Source organism: Chenopodium album, chromosome 15 (genome assembly GCF_948465745.1).
Source record: "Chenopodium album chromosome 15, dcCheAlbu1.1, whole genome shotgun sequence".
In the NCBI taxonomy this organism is placed as follows: domain Eukaryota; kingdom Viridiplantae; phylum Streptophyta; class Magnoliopsida; order Caryophyllales; family Amaranthaceae; genus Chenopodium; species Chenopodium album.
This window is the reverse complement of record NC_137848.1, coordinates 6,282,751-6,298,926: the sequence shown is the minus strand read 5'-3', so window position 1 is coordinate 6,298,926 and position 16,176 is coordinate 6,282,751. Positions and strand designations below refer to the sequence as shown.

At 34.1% G+C, this 16,176-nt stretch overlaps 2 protein-coding genes across 3 annotated transcripts; one reads left to right on the top strand and one right to left on the bottom strand.

The window, feature by feature from the left end:
- Positions 1-7,809: 7,809 nt before the first annotated feature.
- On the top strand, positions 7,810-10,891 carry LOC145581726 (2-phytyl-1,4-beta-naphthoquinone methyltransferase, chloroplastic-like). Of its 2 annotated transcripts, none has more exons than XM_081638755.1 (8): positions 7,810-7,981; positions 8,121-8,185; positions 9,120-9,210; positions 9,289-9,377; positions 9,480-9,613; positions 9,700-9,761; positions 10,202-10,301; positions 10,550-10,891. In XM_081638755.1, exons 1-8 carry the CDS (start codon positions 7,832-7,834, stop codon positions 10,600-10,602), a joined length of 744 nt encoding a protein of 247 aa, XP_081494881.1. In that variant the 5' UTR covers positions 7,810-7,831; the 3' UTR covers positions 10,603-10,891. The 2 variants fall into 2 exon arrangements, with proteins under 2 accessions (XP_081494881.1, XP_081494880.1); XM_081638754.1 differs by having other exon boundaries at positions 10,545-10,888.
- A 382-nt stretch (positions 10,892-11,273) lies between these two features.
- LOC145581725 (cysteine-rich receptor-like protein kinase 2) lies at positions 11,274-14,689 on the bottom strand. The gene is made up of 7 exons (XM_081638753.1): positions 13,906-14,689; positions 13,396-13,509; positions 13,156-13,295; positions 12,744-12,954; positions 12,420-12,654; positions 11,976-12,126; positions 11,274-11,892 (listed from the first exon to the last, which is right to left on the bottom strand). The coding sequence occupies exons 1-7, from the start codon at positions 14,669-14,671 to the stop codon at positions 11,551-11,553; spliced, it is 1,959 nt and encodes a 652-aa protein (XP_081494879.1). The 5' UTR covers positions 14,672-14,689; the 3' UTR covers positions 11,274-11,550.
- Positions 14,690-16,176: the final 1,487 nt, after the last annotated feature.

The window sequence follows — 16,176 nt, the reverse complement described above, 5'->3', positions numbered from 1 at the left end:
TTTGCCAACTTAGGGCTTGAAATGAAATCTACATGTGTAAATGGAGTGATAATACAAAACTTAACTCGTGACATTTAACTACAAGGTACACATTTAACCTAATTAGAGAAACCTCAAACCAATTGCTCAGATTTCATTGAAGGAATGACAGTATTTGCCTATTTGGGCACTAGATTAATCTCAAAGTACAATTCAATCACCTTCTACCCAAAAATTCTTCAGTTTGCCAGATTGAATTAAAGCCCCCCCCCCCCCCCCCCCCCCCCCCCCCTTTTTTTTTCTTTAATTGAGTGGCATCATCATTCATCAATATTTACCCAACACTTACGTTAAATTGAAATGTTAATTAAATTAATTATTACCCAGTAAATATTAAAAATGCAAATATCAATTAAGTTAGCCAGTAAATATCAATCCCACCACTATACTCCGTATTTTATATGGACGTGCAATGAAAGCACTTAGCGTCTAAGCAGCAGCACTAGCTATTGACCATCTCAAATCAATTACCGGAGAACAATGAATGACAATTCTACTCTCTTTGCCCTTATTAAATTGGCAAAGTTTACTACGTAGTATTTTTAAAGAAGGCATTATCAAACCAAAATCTCACTTATGTCAACTCGTCTCGGATTAGTGGCAAAAGTGCAAAACTCTTTAGGAATGGTTGGAAAAGTAGGAGAATTCTCACTTCGAGAACTCTCTTGTGGGATTTGATTTCACATTGTTCCACTGCCAATTTTAAATATAGAGTTCATCTAGACGCATAGGACGTATGTGTTTTACATGCACATCAAAGGACAATCTGAGGTTTTTATTGTTTTTTCTCTCTCTTAATGATACAGTGGTACATTTGATGTATCGTTATGCATGTAATGATATTTTTTGCCATCAGATATTCCACCATTGTTTTTCTCATGTTTCCATTATTCACAAAAATGTCATTATATTTGTTTCATTGACACATCGGCCCTATGCGCCCATACTTCTCTAAAATATTGTCTTAATTAGAATATTAGATACCATACATTTTATATACAAAGTATATAAATTAAATGAGAATAATCAAGCAAAATTTGGTAGAGTTGGTGGGGAACTTACTTTATGACTTTGAAATCACAAGTTCAAGATCCACCAACTACATTTCTATGAGAGTTGGAGAATTCCCTTATCTCCCCCTTCTACTCTCAAGGGTTGACCTGCAGAGAGTATTATTTCCTTATTTTTGATGAGTTGTTCCCCCTTTATTTTTCTATTTTTGTACTATTGGTGACTTTTAACACCAATTTTCAATACCTTTTCTCTTTTTAATAATTCTCGACCACTTTTCTTTCTCTCTATCTCTCTCTAACCCAAATGCACATATGTACTCCCAATTATTAATTTTAAAAAATGTACAACTTTCTTAAATTCCATAGAAAAAATCCAAATAAGTAATAATACAAGGACAAAGGGAGTACAAAAGTTGACTTTTACCAATTGAATTGATGTTATATGACTTTAAATTCACACCATGAAAAAGAATAGATAAATAATAATAGTACCATAGAAAAACCCAAATAAGCTAATAATACAATTGACTTTTGCCAATTGGATAAGTTAAGACTTAAGACTCATTTAGTATATTTAGAGGGAAACCTTCCACAGGGGTCATTTGGGGCTCGGCCCCTGGTACGTTATTGTAATTTATTAGCTATTAAACTTAATAATGTTATTTTACTTATAAAATATTGGAATATAGTAATTATTTTGAGCGAGAGGTAAAATATTTATATCCCAACCCTTTTAATATTTTCGGATTGAGTATATTAAAAGAGTTAAAAGCTACACTTCAGAAGAAATAGACATAGAACATATAATCATGTATAATTTACACTTTGCATCATCGATTAAAAGATAGAGAAAAATGCAAAATACATAGAGATTGCAAGTAATGTCAACTTCAAACTAGCTAGAATATGGTAAGCTCTAACCTCTATTCATCAATTGCTTTTAACCTACGTACAAGATTTTAATCATTACTCGAGATTCATTAAATCACAAGTTTATGAACAGGCATGATGTTCTGATCTCTAAAATACCAACTAAAGAATGATCATTTAATGTTATTTTGATGTGATTCCAATAAACTGGATTGGGCTACACCCGTCACAAGTTTTTACTTTATAAGTCCAAGTACTTTTCACCTGAGAACCATATGACAATGGACACAAAGTCCAAGGAGTAGCTCTTAGCATTATAGAATGGACACAAAGTTCTCTTTTTCTTCAATGTCAAATACACATTTCAATACTCACCATTGGCGGATCTATTAAGGGGCCTAAGTGGCACCGGCCCCACCAAAAAACTGATTATTTATTGATTTAGGTAACAGTGTAAATTTATAGGTTAAATACAATTTTAATACAATAAATAAAAGGAAAAATACACTTTAATAATCCCAACTATGGGCAATTTACCTACAATAATCCCAACTAAGGTTTATTTTTTAATAATCCTAACTATTAGGTCAGTTTTCCTCCAACAGTCCCAAACTTTTTTTTTGTTTTTTAATTGCCACGTGTCAGCACATGATTGGCTTAATTTTAAAAAAAAAAACAAAAATCGATCCCAGATTCAGCCAACCGCCGCCGTTCCCAGCCACCCACAGCCAATCAGAATCGGCCGACCACCTCCCTAACCTCCTGAAAATGGTCGACCGGCTCTCCCTACCCTCGAAACACACACCCCCGATCGACCCCAATCCCCTAAACCACTCTCCTCCCTTCCCTCCCCTTCGCCCGAAAATCAATTCAAACAAAAACAAAAAACACCGCCCATTCCTCCGCCACCAAAAACGCCCCTTCTCCCTTTCCCCACTCTCAAAATCATCCGTTTCGATGGTGGGAGAAGGGAGGAGGGGCAGTTATAGCGGTGGATTCAAGTAGGGGGTCAGGTTTCGTGGATTAGCGTGGGCTAGGTTGATGGTTTCGGAGGTCATGGTGGGGGTAGGTTAGATGGGTGGTAGAGGGCTAGCCGGCCGATTTTAGTGGTAGATGGGAGTCGCTGGCTGGTTTCCGGTGGAGGTTAGGGTAGGCGCGTGTTGGCTTACTATGTTGGATTTTGGGTTTTGGATTTTTGTGTTTTTATTTTTTTTTTAAATTTTGGACCAATCACGTGTTGACACATGTCATGATACCTGTTATAACAGGTCGTTGACTTTGTGTTGATCGGTTGGGACTGTTGGAGGAAAACTCAGGGCATAGTTAGGATTATTAAGAAAAATGAACCTTAATTGGGATTAATGTAGGTAAATCGCCCATAATTGGGATTATTAAAGTGTATTTTTCCTAAATAATACTTCCTCCGTTTCTTTTTAGTTGACACGTTTCTTTAGTCACGTTTGCTAATGCACAAATTAAATCATTAATATCTTTAATTGACAATAAACAAAAAAATATAAAAAGTTGATATTTTGAAAATATACATTATGACGAATCTAACAAGATCCCACTTGGCTATGTTTTTTTTTTCACATATAAATCACAAAACATGGTCAAAGGGACTTGTGTGAATAGTGCTAAAGTCAAAACGTATCAACTAATAAAAAAACGGAGGTAGTATCAAATTAGCTTTATCATAGTGGTAGTAGATTTACTTTAGGGATAAAGTGTGGAACTTTGTGCTAAAAGTTTTAGGTTCAAGTATTTGTACAAGCATTTTATTTCCTTTCAGGACCTGTTTTGATTTACTGAATTGAACTGATTGGGGCTGAATTGAATTGAATAGAGAATTGTTCATGAGACAAGGAAATTAGAAACTGAATTGAATTGAAATTAAGCTAAACAGAACAGACCCTCACACGTGTACTTATTCATAGGCTCAATAGCTTCAAAATCGGGTGATGTTAAAATGTTAAAGCTAAATACACTTATCGACTATTTGATTTAGGGCTTGTTTTGATTGACTGAATTGAGATGAACTGAATTGAATTGAACTGAACTGCATATTTTATGAGAGAAGAAAATTAAAATAAGAACTGAACTGATGAATTGAAAATAAGCTGAAGAGAACATGCCCTCATCCTATATTTCTATTTCCGTTTTGCATTTTATTTTTTATGTTGGGATGTTCATTAGCTAATCAAACACTCAATAACTAAGACGTGAGGCTCACAAGAGATAGTTAATTTATTTACTAATATTATGGTCACTAATTTAGATAGGGAGAGGAATATACAAATCGAATAAAATTAAGAAAAAGACTTTTATTACAATTAAAAACTTTAGGTTATGGCCGACACGATTCTGATTGTAAGCCCAATCTAGCACAGTTGTTATCACCAAACATAGAATTGAATTATTTAATTTAAAATTATTTAATTCCATTTTCTCAATCTGGAAAATTCTGGTCAAAGCATCTTTGACACTTACCGCATTTTGACTTCCAGAAAATAATGGCTTACTACAGATGGATCCCATATATATTATATAGTATGCCAAATAAGGGTGTTGAAGTGATAGTTTAATCTAATTATTTAATTTAATGTGAAGTGATTATCACATAAGAATAATTTTAAAGATTACTTAATAGGGCTATTATCTATCACATTATAGTATACTCACTAAACTTTAAAGAACATGACAAAAATGTCACTTTTTGAATCATTGTTTATTTGTTTAGTATATGGAGGCCACTTCCAACTTAGTTCATGTTTAGTAATGGTGTTTTCTTGGTTGGAAATAAATTCAATTAAATCAGTATTGAAGGTTTTGTTAGAATGATTGGGTATCAATTATCATTATATTATTTAGCGAGTTAGCAGCAATAATGATTTTCATCAATTTTTTACCTCTCTAATTAAAGTGATTCTTTTTCATGTAAAAGAAAACAAATGAAGATTTGCTTTCTTTAAAGGTTAATAAAAATGGTCATTTTATTTTCAATATTTATACCAAATGCAAACATTCCTTTATACTTTGTAAGTTTGCATCCTCCTCCTTCATTATAGAATGTTTTATATCTTCTTATGAGCTCATATGAACTGAACCTATGTAAGATGTAACTTTATTATTACACTAGATTGTGCCTTGCTGGACTTGTTCTTAATTGGACTTTATTAGACTTGTTTAAACTTGTTGAACTCTTTAACCATTAGAATTTTTGTCCATGTAATAGCCAAATCATTATTATAACATTACGGAATACTATCTAATTAATTTGTCATAAACTAACTATATTACATCACTAAAGCAAGTATAACTATATACATCTTTCGTACAAAAAAAAAAAAAAAAAAAAAAAAAAGAATAAAAATTGCTAGCTAGCACTAATATCTTAAGGGTAGTCTCTAGGCGTTATGAATTATTTCATTTTTTTTTTGGTAAGGAGTGAGAATTCCCTTAGCTTGTAATAGGGAGGAAATTGGGGATCCTGCTTGCCATCGATCCCTTCTTATGAGGGTATAAGGAGGGCAGAGGGAGAGGGGTGGGAAGTTTTGATGTTTTAAAAAATAGTTAATGGTAAAATTCAAAAAAATAAAAAAATATAGGTGGTAATTGCTAAAATAGCAACAATTATAGGTGGTAATTGCCAAAATTTTCTTTTTATTATGATAAAAATTAAAGAGAAACTCATATAAGAGGAGACATGAAGGTGAAATTAATGAAAGAACATGTAATCTTTTGGAGGGAGAAGATGAGATATGACACCTACTGTGAAAATGGAAACCAGTGGAATTCCTTCTAGAAAGATGAGATAGAAAAAATAGAAATGCTGTATTTATTTTGCCTAACATTTGGATCTTTTAGATTTTTATTTTTATTGAGTTAAAAAAATATCACATTTATTACTTGGTATTTTATGTGTAATGTGATTACGTGAGTAAACAGTGACTAACTGACTACTGCCTAATGTCTAATGTGTACTCTATATGTGTTTGGATCCACAAATGACATGTATCATGCATGAACTAATTCTCAATTTGATGCTGCCATGGTAATTTTACTTTAAATTTATTTGTTTAATGATAAATTAAATGAGAATATAATAAGAGTATTAAATAATAGTCAATTTTATAACTCATCAATAACAAGTTTCTCACCACATGATTAATTGAGTTTTTATTTTGTTGATATATTTAATTAAATATTGTTATTTTTTTGGGTTGTTAATTTTTTGTAATGTTTAATTTTCATATTTACACATTATTTGAAACTCTGTAATTTTAAACATACAATTTGGTAATTGATTCATATTTTTCAATTTAATTATGAAATGTAAGATAATGCACCTAATTTAAATAAGTTTAAGTAATCGGAAAATAACTCAATCTCTGACAATTCATGTTTAAGAGAATGAAAACCCAAAGTTTATGCAAATATTTTCATCTTTATTCTTGGATCGTATGTCTAAGCATTTTGGATCTTTAGGATGTTAAATTTAAAGTAATACAGAGTAACCATTTTATACATATACATAACGAGTATATATTTTGTCAAATTATGAGACGTTTGTACTCCGTCCCCTTGAGTTGTAAATCCTGGCTTTGCCACTAAAGAAGGGCCTCCGTTTCTCCAACCTTGATTCTCACATTTTGAATTATATTATGGTGATTACTACTTCATTATTGATAATAAATGTGTTGGTTTCCATTACATGTGATCTAACACTCAATCAAGATATGAAGCCAATGAAGGTACCGTGTTCAATTCTAATAGCAGCCTTGGTGGTTGGGATGTACAGTAGTAACATAATAATACCCAAACTTATTTACTTTATAAATTTGTACATAATATTTATTAATCTCTTATTTGTAATCTATATTTGATCGAATATCTAACATCCATCAAATGGATGAGATTGTTTTTTAAGCATAATTGAACTCAATTAAAATGTATGACAGATTAGCAGTATAAGTGGTAGCGGTAACATAATATACAAGTAGATGAGATCTGATCTTAAAAATGAAGTATTTTCTCCATTTCTTTTTAGTTGACATATTTCTTTAGTTATGTTTATCAAGAGAGTCACAAATAATATTCAAGTAGATGAGATCTGATCTTAAAAATTAAGTATTTCCTCCGTTTCTTTTTAGTTGGCACATTTCTTTAGTTATGTTTGTCAAGAGAGTCACAAATAATATACAAGTAGATGAGATCTGATCTTAAAAATTAAGTATTTCCTCCGTTTGGCATTGCTGTGGTTTCATGTTTCTTGGTTTTTGGTGTTTTAAAAGTATATGATATATGTCCCATAATGAATCAAAAATTATTTAAACTTATTAAAATCATGATAATTTTGAAAACTGACAACAGAAAAGTGAAAACACCTTTTTCTTGTTTCCTGTTTTTGGTTTAAAAAAAAAATAAAAACAAAAAATGATGCCAAACAAGCCTAAGTATTTCCTCCGTTTCTTTTTAGTTGACACATTTCTTTATTTATGTTTGTCAATGCACAAAATCAACTATTAATATATTTTAAAATTTTGTTATATTTTTCATTACATAATCACAAATTACAATCAAAGAAAAGAAAAATGTGTGAATATTACTAAAGACAGAACGCGGTCAACTTTAAAAAACGGAAAAAGTATTACAAATAGCATCTATTAACACAACTTAATGGGATCAGTTGAACAATAACTTGAGTATCTGACCTACTTGGGCCCAATCATTAAACTGGCTACATGATTGGGCTTAAGATTAGAATTTTGTTTTCATAAAAACCCAATTTAATGCTATGAACGGCCCAATGAAGCCCAATAAAAAAAATTCGGAACTTTATCTTTCTGCTCTGGGAGAGAGAGAGAGAGAGAGAGAGAGAGAGAGAGTGAGAAAGAAGATAACCCAAAATGCCAACACTGCAACTAACACCACTCTCGAATTGCCGTTCATCACTCCTGTCACCGGAAAATTCTGTTTTCCGGCACCGGAAATTGAAGCTTCGATGCTCCGATCAACGCCAGGCGCTTTTTAGCCGCATTGCTCCTGTTTACGATAACGTACGCATTTTCTCTTTTTTCTTTAATTCATTCTTATTTCACTTTAATGTACCTTTTTATTTTCTTCTTTTGATGATTCATCTACCAAAGTAGTTTTAATTGATTAAATTTGAATTTTCTTCTAATGATAAAATTACAGTTGAATGATTTGTTGAGCTTGGGGCAGCATCGTGTTTGGAAGCGCATGGCCGTGTCTTGGAGCGGGTAATTTTTTATTTTAATTTGTTTATTATTTGAAAGTTTAATTATGTGCCCAAATTTCTACAATTTCATTATTATGATGATATTATCGTTGAACATATGCTAATTACTTGAATATTTATATAATTGAGAGGTGAATATTACTAAATTCCACTAAAGGTAGCTAATTATTTCCTTTAATTTTGTTATATAAGCTATTAACCGCAGTTTTATAAATTTAGCTAATTTCTCTGTTTTTTTTAGTTGTAATGTATGTTGGAATTAATAAATTGCTTGTTTAGCAGAATGATATTAGCCTGTTAAGCAGTAGGTGTTATGTTACCTTGAATTAATCAAATTAGAAACGCACGGAGTATAATTTTTGGTTTTGTTTTTGCATTGCATTTCAATTAATTAGATATAGCTTTAAATTGATCACCAAGGGTGTTGATCATCACTATTTCACTCTTGGTTAATTGAATGGTGAAATTATAAATTTGAATTCGGTTTACATTTGAATGATAGTGTTACCCTAAACAAATTGTCTTAACAAATACGTTTTTTATTTTTTATTTTTTTTAAATTAGAAAAGATGTTTAATGTGGGAAAATGCTTTCCCCCCCCCCCCCCCCCCCCCCCTTTTTATAAATTACTCCCTCCGTTTAATGTGGTTAAAGACAAGGGATTTGTTGCTGAATTCGTTTAGAAATAGGTTAATCTAATATGAAAGAAATAGACAAGTATAATTTTTATTGTAGAAAGGAGGAGGGTTGGGGGGATGTTTTGCCATTTCTTTTTGTTGTAAGTGAATTTCTGGAAAATGAGTACATTGTGTTAAGGAAATCATCAAACTGATGTTATGTGCTATTGGATTTAAAACTTTTAAGTTATAACATTATTTTCCAGAATTTAAAGCGTATGTTTCTATTGTTTGCTGTATTTGCAATATTGCCAACAGTGTAAAGAGAGGGGATAGTGTGTTGGACATATGTTGCGGAAGTGGGGATTTGGCGTTTCTTTTGTCCGAAAAAGTTGGCCTTGATGGACAGGTTTTCTATCTTTGTCTTTGTGATTGAAAGTGTACCTACCTTGATTCCTAAGTGGTCACAATAGGGATGTACTTACAGGTGATTGGCTTGGATTTTTCGAGCAACCAATTGTTAATTGCTTCATCGCGGCAGCAAGAAAGGTCCACTCTCTGCTACAGGAACATAGAGTGAGCATTGGTAATTTTATAGCTGGTGGTGTTTGTTCGAGGATTCCTCTTGTAATAACAATTTATAGGAGGTAGTTGAGTTTTGTATCAAATGCGTCACAGGTGGTTGGAAGGTGATGCACTTAACTTACCATTCAGTGACGCAAATTTTGATGCCATTACTATGGGATACGGATTGAGGAACGTAACAGATAAAGAAAGAGCTGTAGAAGAGATTTTTCGAGTTCTTAAACCAGGTTTTTGTGATTTCTTCAATTGCCTACTCATCTATCGATATTATATCATACTTTTTTAGTAGCTAAATGGTGAATTTATTTGTCAGGGTGTAAGGCTTCAATCCTTGATTTCAATAAAAGCATTGAGCCTATTACTGGTGTGATCCAGGTACAGGTTATTGTTTTATAGGCTGAGAATTGAGTTCCGTCGTGTTTGGCTTTTGTGGTGTCGATCAGCTATATTTTAATTTTTTCTTGTCTTTCGTGTTATGCGATATTTTTGCTTCCAACTGATTTGAGTGTACTTGGTTTCTTGTAAAGAGGAGTGTATGTGATTACTTGAAAGACTATAGCATGTAGCAAATGTTAAAAGAATAGGCAATTGTGCCCCTGCTTTGCTGTTATTACCTGCCTTATGCTTCCTCTGGAATCCTTTTCATTATCTTATAGGAGTAGATGAGCTACAAAAGCATGAAAATTTAATTTCCATGATGAATATTTATGATATTTGTTGCATTATATGAAGTTCATGGCTTCAGTTGCACACATAACAATGCTCATTGAATAAAGTTCGATTTTTCTTCTGATTCATCTTTGCTTGTTTTCTAGGAATGGATGATTGACAACATTGTTGTTCCTGTTGCTACTAACTATGGTCTGGCTGAGGAGTACAGATACCTGAAAAGCTCAATTCAGGAATATCTGACAGGTCAGCACATTACATTTGCCTAATAGCCCGAGTTTATGCACCATAGCTTTGTCATGTAGGCATTCTCTACAAGTCTTAAGATCTTACTGAAGTTGTCATATAAGGTTTTTGTTTTTGTGTAATGCTTCTGTTGCTGTTTTCTGTGTTTGTTAAGAATGAAGAAATAAGGATTTACTAGATTATTTTCTGAAAGTTTTAAGAGGTCAGATAGTTCATTCAGTCCATAAAGTTTTCTTGGTGTAGGAAAGGAATTGGAGCAGCTTGCTCTTGTGGCTGGGTTTTCAGATGCCAAATTTTATGAGATTGCTGGTGGACTAATGGGGAATCTGGTGGTAACTCGATAAGTGGGTTCTTGTCTATTACATCATAGATATGGCATTTTGATGAAATGGACATACATCAGTTATGTGCATTATTCAAGTAGTGTAGTATGAATTACTAGCTTTTGTTTTACCTTGTCATCTTTTTATCTGTTTGATTACATACTGGATAATTTGTAAGTGTAATGAGTCTAGTTATTGGTTCATATGACTTCTTTGCTACTTGTCAAGTTGTCATGAACCTGGAACTTATTAACTGTGAATATAATCTCTCAGTTATCTCTTTCCAACCTAGCATATATTTGCATTTAGCATCTTTTGTTTTGGGATTGAAGAGGGACTTTTTTTGGGTAGATGAAGAGAACCTTTGAACATCCATAGAGTAAATAAATTGGTTATACTTCCTCCGTTATTTTTAGATGGGTCACTTTTAAAATCATGGACTACTTGGCAATTTTTGGAGTAGAGAGAGATAGAGAGAAAAAATAAAGAGGGCCCATGTAATATGAGAGAATTTATTAATTAAAAAGGAAATTGATGCATCTTAATTGAAACTTATTTTTAAAAACTGATGCATTTAAAAAGTAACGGAGGAAGTAATACCGTTGTATTCAGATGATTGATGAATTTCTTATTATTTGAGCTGATTTACTGTTGTGAATGTAAGGTAACATTGCAGTGTTCCATTTATTGATTACATTAGTAGGATACATTTACTTTGTAACTGTCTCCATATTCCAGTTGTTGCTACTGGAATTTATGGAGCAATGAGCATGCTGCTTACTAGCTCTAATGACGATATGTGTAATCTTTTCCTGTTTTACCTCTGTTTAGTCTTTAGCTTGCTTCACATACGCTTTATGATTGCCTTGGATTTTTTGGGTTTTCTTTTTTGAGAAAGTGTGTCTTACCTTCACAAGTATGAAGTATCACCTACCGTGAAATGAGCTAAAAGCCAGAGTAGCGATAGAAGTTGATGATTCTCCTCGTAGAGGGTAATTTGGATTTTCACACATATCATTGAGTTCCATAGTCCTTTCATCTATAAAAGGTGGACTGGAAGGTGGAGGAAGGTGCCTTTCTTTCTTCTTCAGCATTTGTACTGTTGTCGACATTGATGGCCGGAGTGAAGGTACCTCTTGGGTGCACAGGAGTCCTACGTGCAAAACTCTCATGGCTTCTTCCTTGATGTTGCCTTCATTTTCTTCTGGTGATGTTAAGTTTGGATCTAGGATACCTTCCAGAGTGCACTTTTGGAAATGCTTCCATGTCTGTTAGAGTGTTGGGAGACTTAGGTCACTGGAAATTGGTTTTTGGCAACTTGATAGGACAAAAAAGAAAAATAGGAACTCACACTTGCTATTAAGCTTTCTGAGTAGTCTTCATTTTTTGTCCTGTTGTTTTGCATTCCTGTGACTATCTCTAGCAGCAGCACCCCGAAGCTGTAAACATCTGCCTTCTCTGTTAGCTGCCCGTGAGCTAGATACTCTGGGGCCATATATCCCCTGATAGATAGTAATGCAATATGCAATTTTGTGAAAATTGAGCTTTAGGCATGGAAATGAAAGAAGATAAATTCCCGACCCCTTATAATTAAGGACATAACATGATTTTTCTAAAACACCATTTTTACTAGTGTTATCCCCCCCCCCCCCCTCTGTGGTCTATATTTGGAAAATCAAACCATAAACTAGAACTATTTTAGGAAAGGTGACAATACATTCCCCATATAATAGCATATGCTGCTTTTTATTCACGGAATTATTGCTAACCTATTATAAGGTTTTGAATTACATACAGTGTGCCTGCAATGGCGGTACTAATGTGGCTTTTATCATCTTGAAAAGTCCTGGCCAACCCAAAATCAGCAATTTTTGCTCGAAATTTTGCGTCCAGCAGAATGTTGCTTGCTTTTATGTCCCTGTGAATGATTCTTGTAATTGTATTTTCGTGAAGATATGCCAAACCTTCAGCGGTGCCAATCATTATACCATATCTTTTCTTCCAGTTTAGGGTTCTACCTAACAAGGGACCTGATGATGTACATGCAAGAAGTTCAATGTCGGGATCATAAAGAAAGATGAGCTTCAGTTTATTTAGTAGCAGAGGTCATAGTGATTACCAAAGATGAAGTGATCAAGACTCTTGTTGGGCAAAAACTCATAGACAAGGAGACTTTCAGGTCCCGAGCAACTGCAGCCCAATAATCTAACCAGATTATTGTGCTGCAGGCCGCTGATTATGTTAACTTCATTATAGAAGTCTGCTGCTCTATGTTTATTGTTCAGGAAGAGTCTCTTGACAGCAATTTCCCTTCCATCAGCCAAGACTCCCTGAAGACACACTATAAAATCAAAAATTTGGTGAACGTAGAGCTGTGTTAATTTTCTACTCAAAACGAGGCAGCTCCTTTCAGACGATTCAGAAAGAGTGTTCTTGTTGCCTTGAGATCCTGTTCTCTAAAACTTATAAAATTATTATGGACTAAATTCAGTTTTCATCAGCAATAATCAGTGAAGAGGAAAGGGTGTAACCTTATATACTGTTCCAAATCCTCCTTGCCCTAGCTTATTGGCCTCTGCAAAAGAGTCTGTGGCCTTCTCAAGTGTCGAGTACTTGAAGTTCAAGCTACTATCATGAAGCATCTGCACTAATTCCTCTGCATCGTTTGATCCTATTTGGAAAGGAGAAAAAAATGAAAACAATGAAAATAGTGGAGATTGGAAAGTTTCAATCTATCTATAAATGCTGCATTTGTCAATTCATTGTTATACCTCTTCGTTTCTTCTTTATTCTCCTGAGCTTCCTGAAATGAATTCCAGCAGCTATCCCAATTGCCAAAAGAATGACGGTGCTGGTAACACTGACTGCTATTACTCTGATATTACCTGAAGAACTCAAATGCAAATGGATTTTAAAGCTGATGCACTGCTATCCGTCAGTAAGTTCTTTTTTATGATCTTCACGATAAACTGTCTTTGTATGATTACTAAAAGCATGATTCCAGAACCAAACAAGCACTGCCTCTGTCTCTTAATATTCTTCCTGATTGTTTTTTGTATGGAAGTTGAGAACAATGTTTACATGAATATAATAAAATTGACGGTCAATACATAGTGAAATTAGTGAGAAATAGTGTTGGAATTATGAGAGGAATTACGTTGATGTGATGTTGAGATATTTTTTGTTTCCAAAGGATACCAGAAGATTAATTTGGGACTACCAATAGAAGTAAACGAAAGGATTATATTGTGAATGAGAAGGTGAAAAAACCTTTGAATTACCTTTTGAAATTCCACTCTTGGATTCATTGTTCAGAAAATTGACATTTGAATACCTTATGAAGCACCCTGTGTTCAAAGCCCGTCCCTCAGACGATGGTAAGCATCTCAATATCTTTGAAGCTGCGCTCCTTAAGCATAACTGACAAGAGCTAATGTTTAAGCTCTCCCAGCAATTGGCAAGAACATAGGCCGACTCATTTCCATCTCCTGTGACCACTACCTTTTCCCTTGCATACCCTTTATTTTTTGGCGCATTTGCTACTGCCTGCATCACAGCCCTCCTAGCTGACTCGATAAATGCTGGTTTAGCTCTTGTTTTGTTACCACAAACAGCTGTATCAGTTGACCCCAAATATTCCTCATAGAAGTTGTAGTTCTCACTTCTTGCATAACAACCATCCAAGTATATGCGACCTCCAGTAGAAGGGAAGCATTGGGGGAGGGCAGTTCGTGCTTGAGCATAGCACAGTACACAGTCCAGAGAAGAAAGGTCCCCGTAGCATTGTGCAAGGCCATAATTGGTGTAAGGAGCTGATCCTGAGACTGATTCCCCAAATCCAGAGGTCCGAACTAGGTTGCTGAGGTTCCCCATTGTTGTCACAAAATTTTTGATGTAAGGAGGCGAATTCTTCTGAACTTGATTCCCACAGATGATTTTGACTGTCTGGATTCTTGGGTCTCCCATCGACATTTTCACGCAGATGATAGCAGTCACCAATGGGATAAAAATTTGTGGGCTAAGGATTGGAGAAGAGGCTTTCTTCATCGTTGAAAAATGTCGTAAGCTTTCTTACAACGATGCAATTATCAGGGGCTACTACTATACTGGTGGAATGAAAGAATGGAAAATTTTCCTCTCCTTAGAGGGTATGTCATCTCTTCATAATTCCAACATAAAATCTTGCTAAGTGTTGTTTACGGATTGATTTTTACTCCTAGAGTTTGAAGTTTCTTTCCTAATTGCCGGTCTCTCTCAACTTGCTATTTTTTCAAAGTCCATCCTGTTGACAGGTTCAAGTATTTGAAACTATAATTCCATTCACATTGAAAATTGTATGGATGGGCTAATAAGCTTCTGCTTTCTGTGTCTTCTTTTGAGGATGAAAAGGTCCAACATGTGATAACTGTATAGCTGTGCCTTCCCATTGATGGCCATTGTTGACCAGGTTGCGAAACTAGCTGGTCTTCTCCAAAGACCAGAATATTTTCTTTTTGACCATAGTGTATATGATTTGTTATTAGTTTTCATAGCCTATTAACTTTCTGTGATGTGGTATCACCACATAGTGCTTGTCTATTTCAAATCAATAGTAGCTACTGAACTAAAAATTAAAATTTTTAAGCTTGAAAATAATGAAAGAAAAGGAAAATATTTTCTTCCTGCATTATTTATTTTAAGGCATTAGTTGCACAATTATTACATGATCTGATTAGTAACTCACTAATATTCTTCCATGCAGTATACTTGCATAGTAGGCGAATGTGACAAGAGACATAAGCTCAAACTCACCTTCTGCATGCATGTATGGATTCATTCAATATTAGCGGGAGGCCACTTCTTCCTTGTCCAAGTGAGTTGATGTTTCACTAAGGGCCTGTTCTCATTGACTGAACTAAACTAATCTGAATTGAACTTATTAGAGCTGAGGTGAACTGAACTGAAATGATTAGAGCTGAACTGAACTAAACTGAACTGAATATTTTATAAGAGAAGGAAATTAGGAGCTGAACTGAACTTATTAGAGCAGAGCTGAACTGAACTGAACTTATTAGAGCACAGCTGAACTGAACTGAACTTATTAGAGTTGAGCTGAACTTATTAGAGCTGAAGTGAGCTGAACAGAACAGAACTGAACTGATCGTATCACAACAGGGCCTAAGTCATTCCTTTTTGTATTGATTTTTTAATTAAGACTCCATGTAGGTTTCTGCATTGGAACCACGAATGGTTTTTACTGATCTGAAGTTTAGGACAATTCTTGGTCTCTAAACGCTTTTAGCAGATAATTTAAGGCTTGCCTTAAGAAATGATTAGAGCTGAGCTGAACTGAACTGAATATTTTATAAGAGAAGGAAATTAGGAGCTGAACTGAACTTATTAGAGCAGAGCTGAGCTGAACTGAACTGAACTTATTAGAGCAGAGCTGAACTGAGCTGAACTTATTAGAGCTGAAGTGAGCTGAGCTGAACAGAACTGAACTGATCGTATCAGAACAGGGCCTAAGTCATTCCTTTTTGTATTGATTTTTTAATTAAGACTCCATGTAGGTT

Excerpts from the sequence above, each read along its gene's own strand:
- LOC145581726 (XM_081638754.1), top strand. The coding sequence starts at position 7,832 with ATGCCAACACTGCAACTAACACCACTCTCGAATTGCCGTTCATCACTC. Across the intron at positions 8,186-9,119 it reads ATGGCCGTGTCTTGGAGCGG|TGTAAAGAGAGGGGATAGTG; the intron begins GTAATTTTTTAT and ends TATTGCCAACAG. Across the intron at positions 9,614-9,699 it reads TTTTCGAGTTCTTAAACCAG|GGTGTAAGGCTTCAATCCTT; the intron begins GTTTTTGTGATT and ends TTTATTTGTCAG.
- LOC145581725 (XM_081638753.1), bottom strand. The coding sequence starts at position 14,671 with ATGAAGAAAGCCTCTTCTCCAATCCTTAGCCCACAAATTTTTATCCCA. Across the intron at positions 12,655-12,743 it reads TCTTGATCACTTCATCTTTG|GTCCCTTGTTAGGTAGAACC; the intron begins GTAATCACTATG and ends GTACATCATCAG. Across the intron at positions 11,893-11,975 it reads CAGAAAGCTTAATAGCAAGT|ACATGGAAGCATTTCCAAAA; the intron begins GTGAGTTCCTAT and ends ACACTCTAACAG.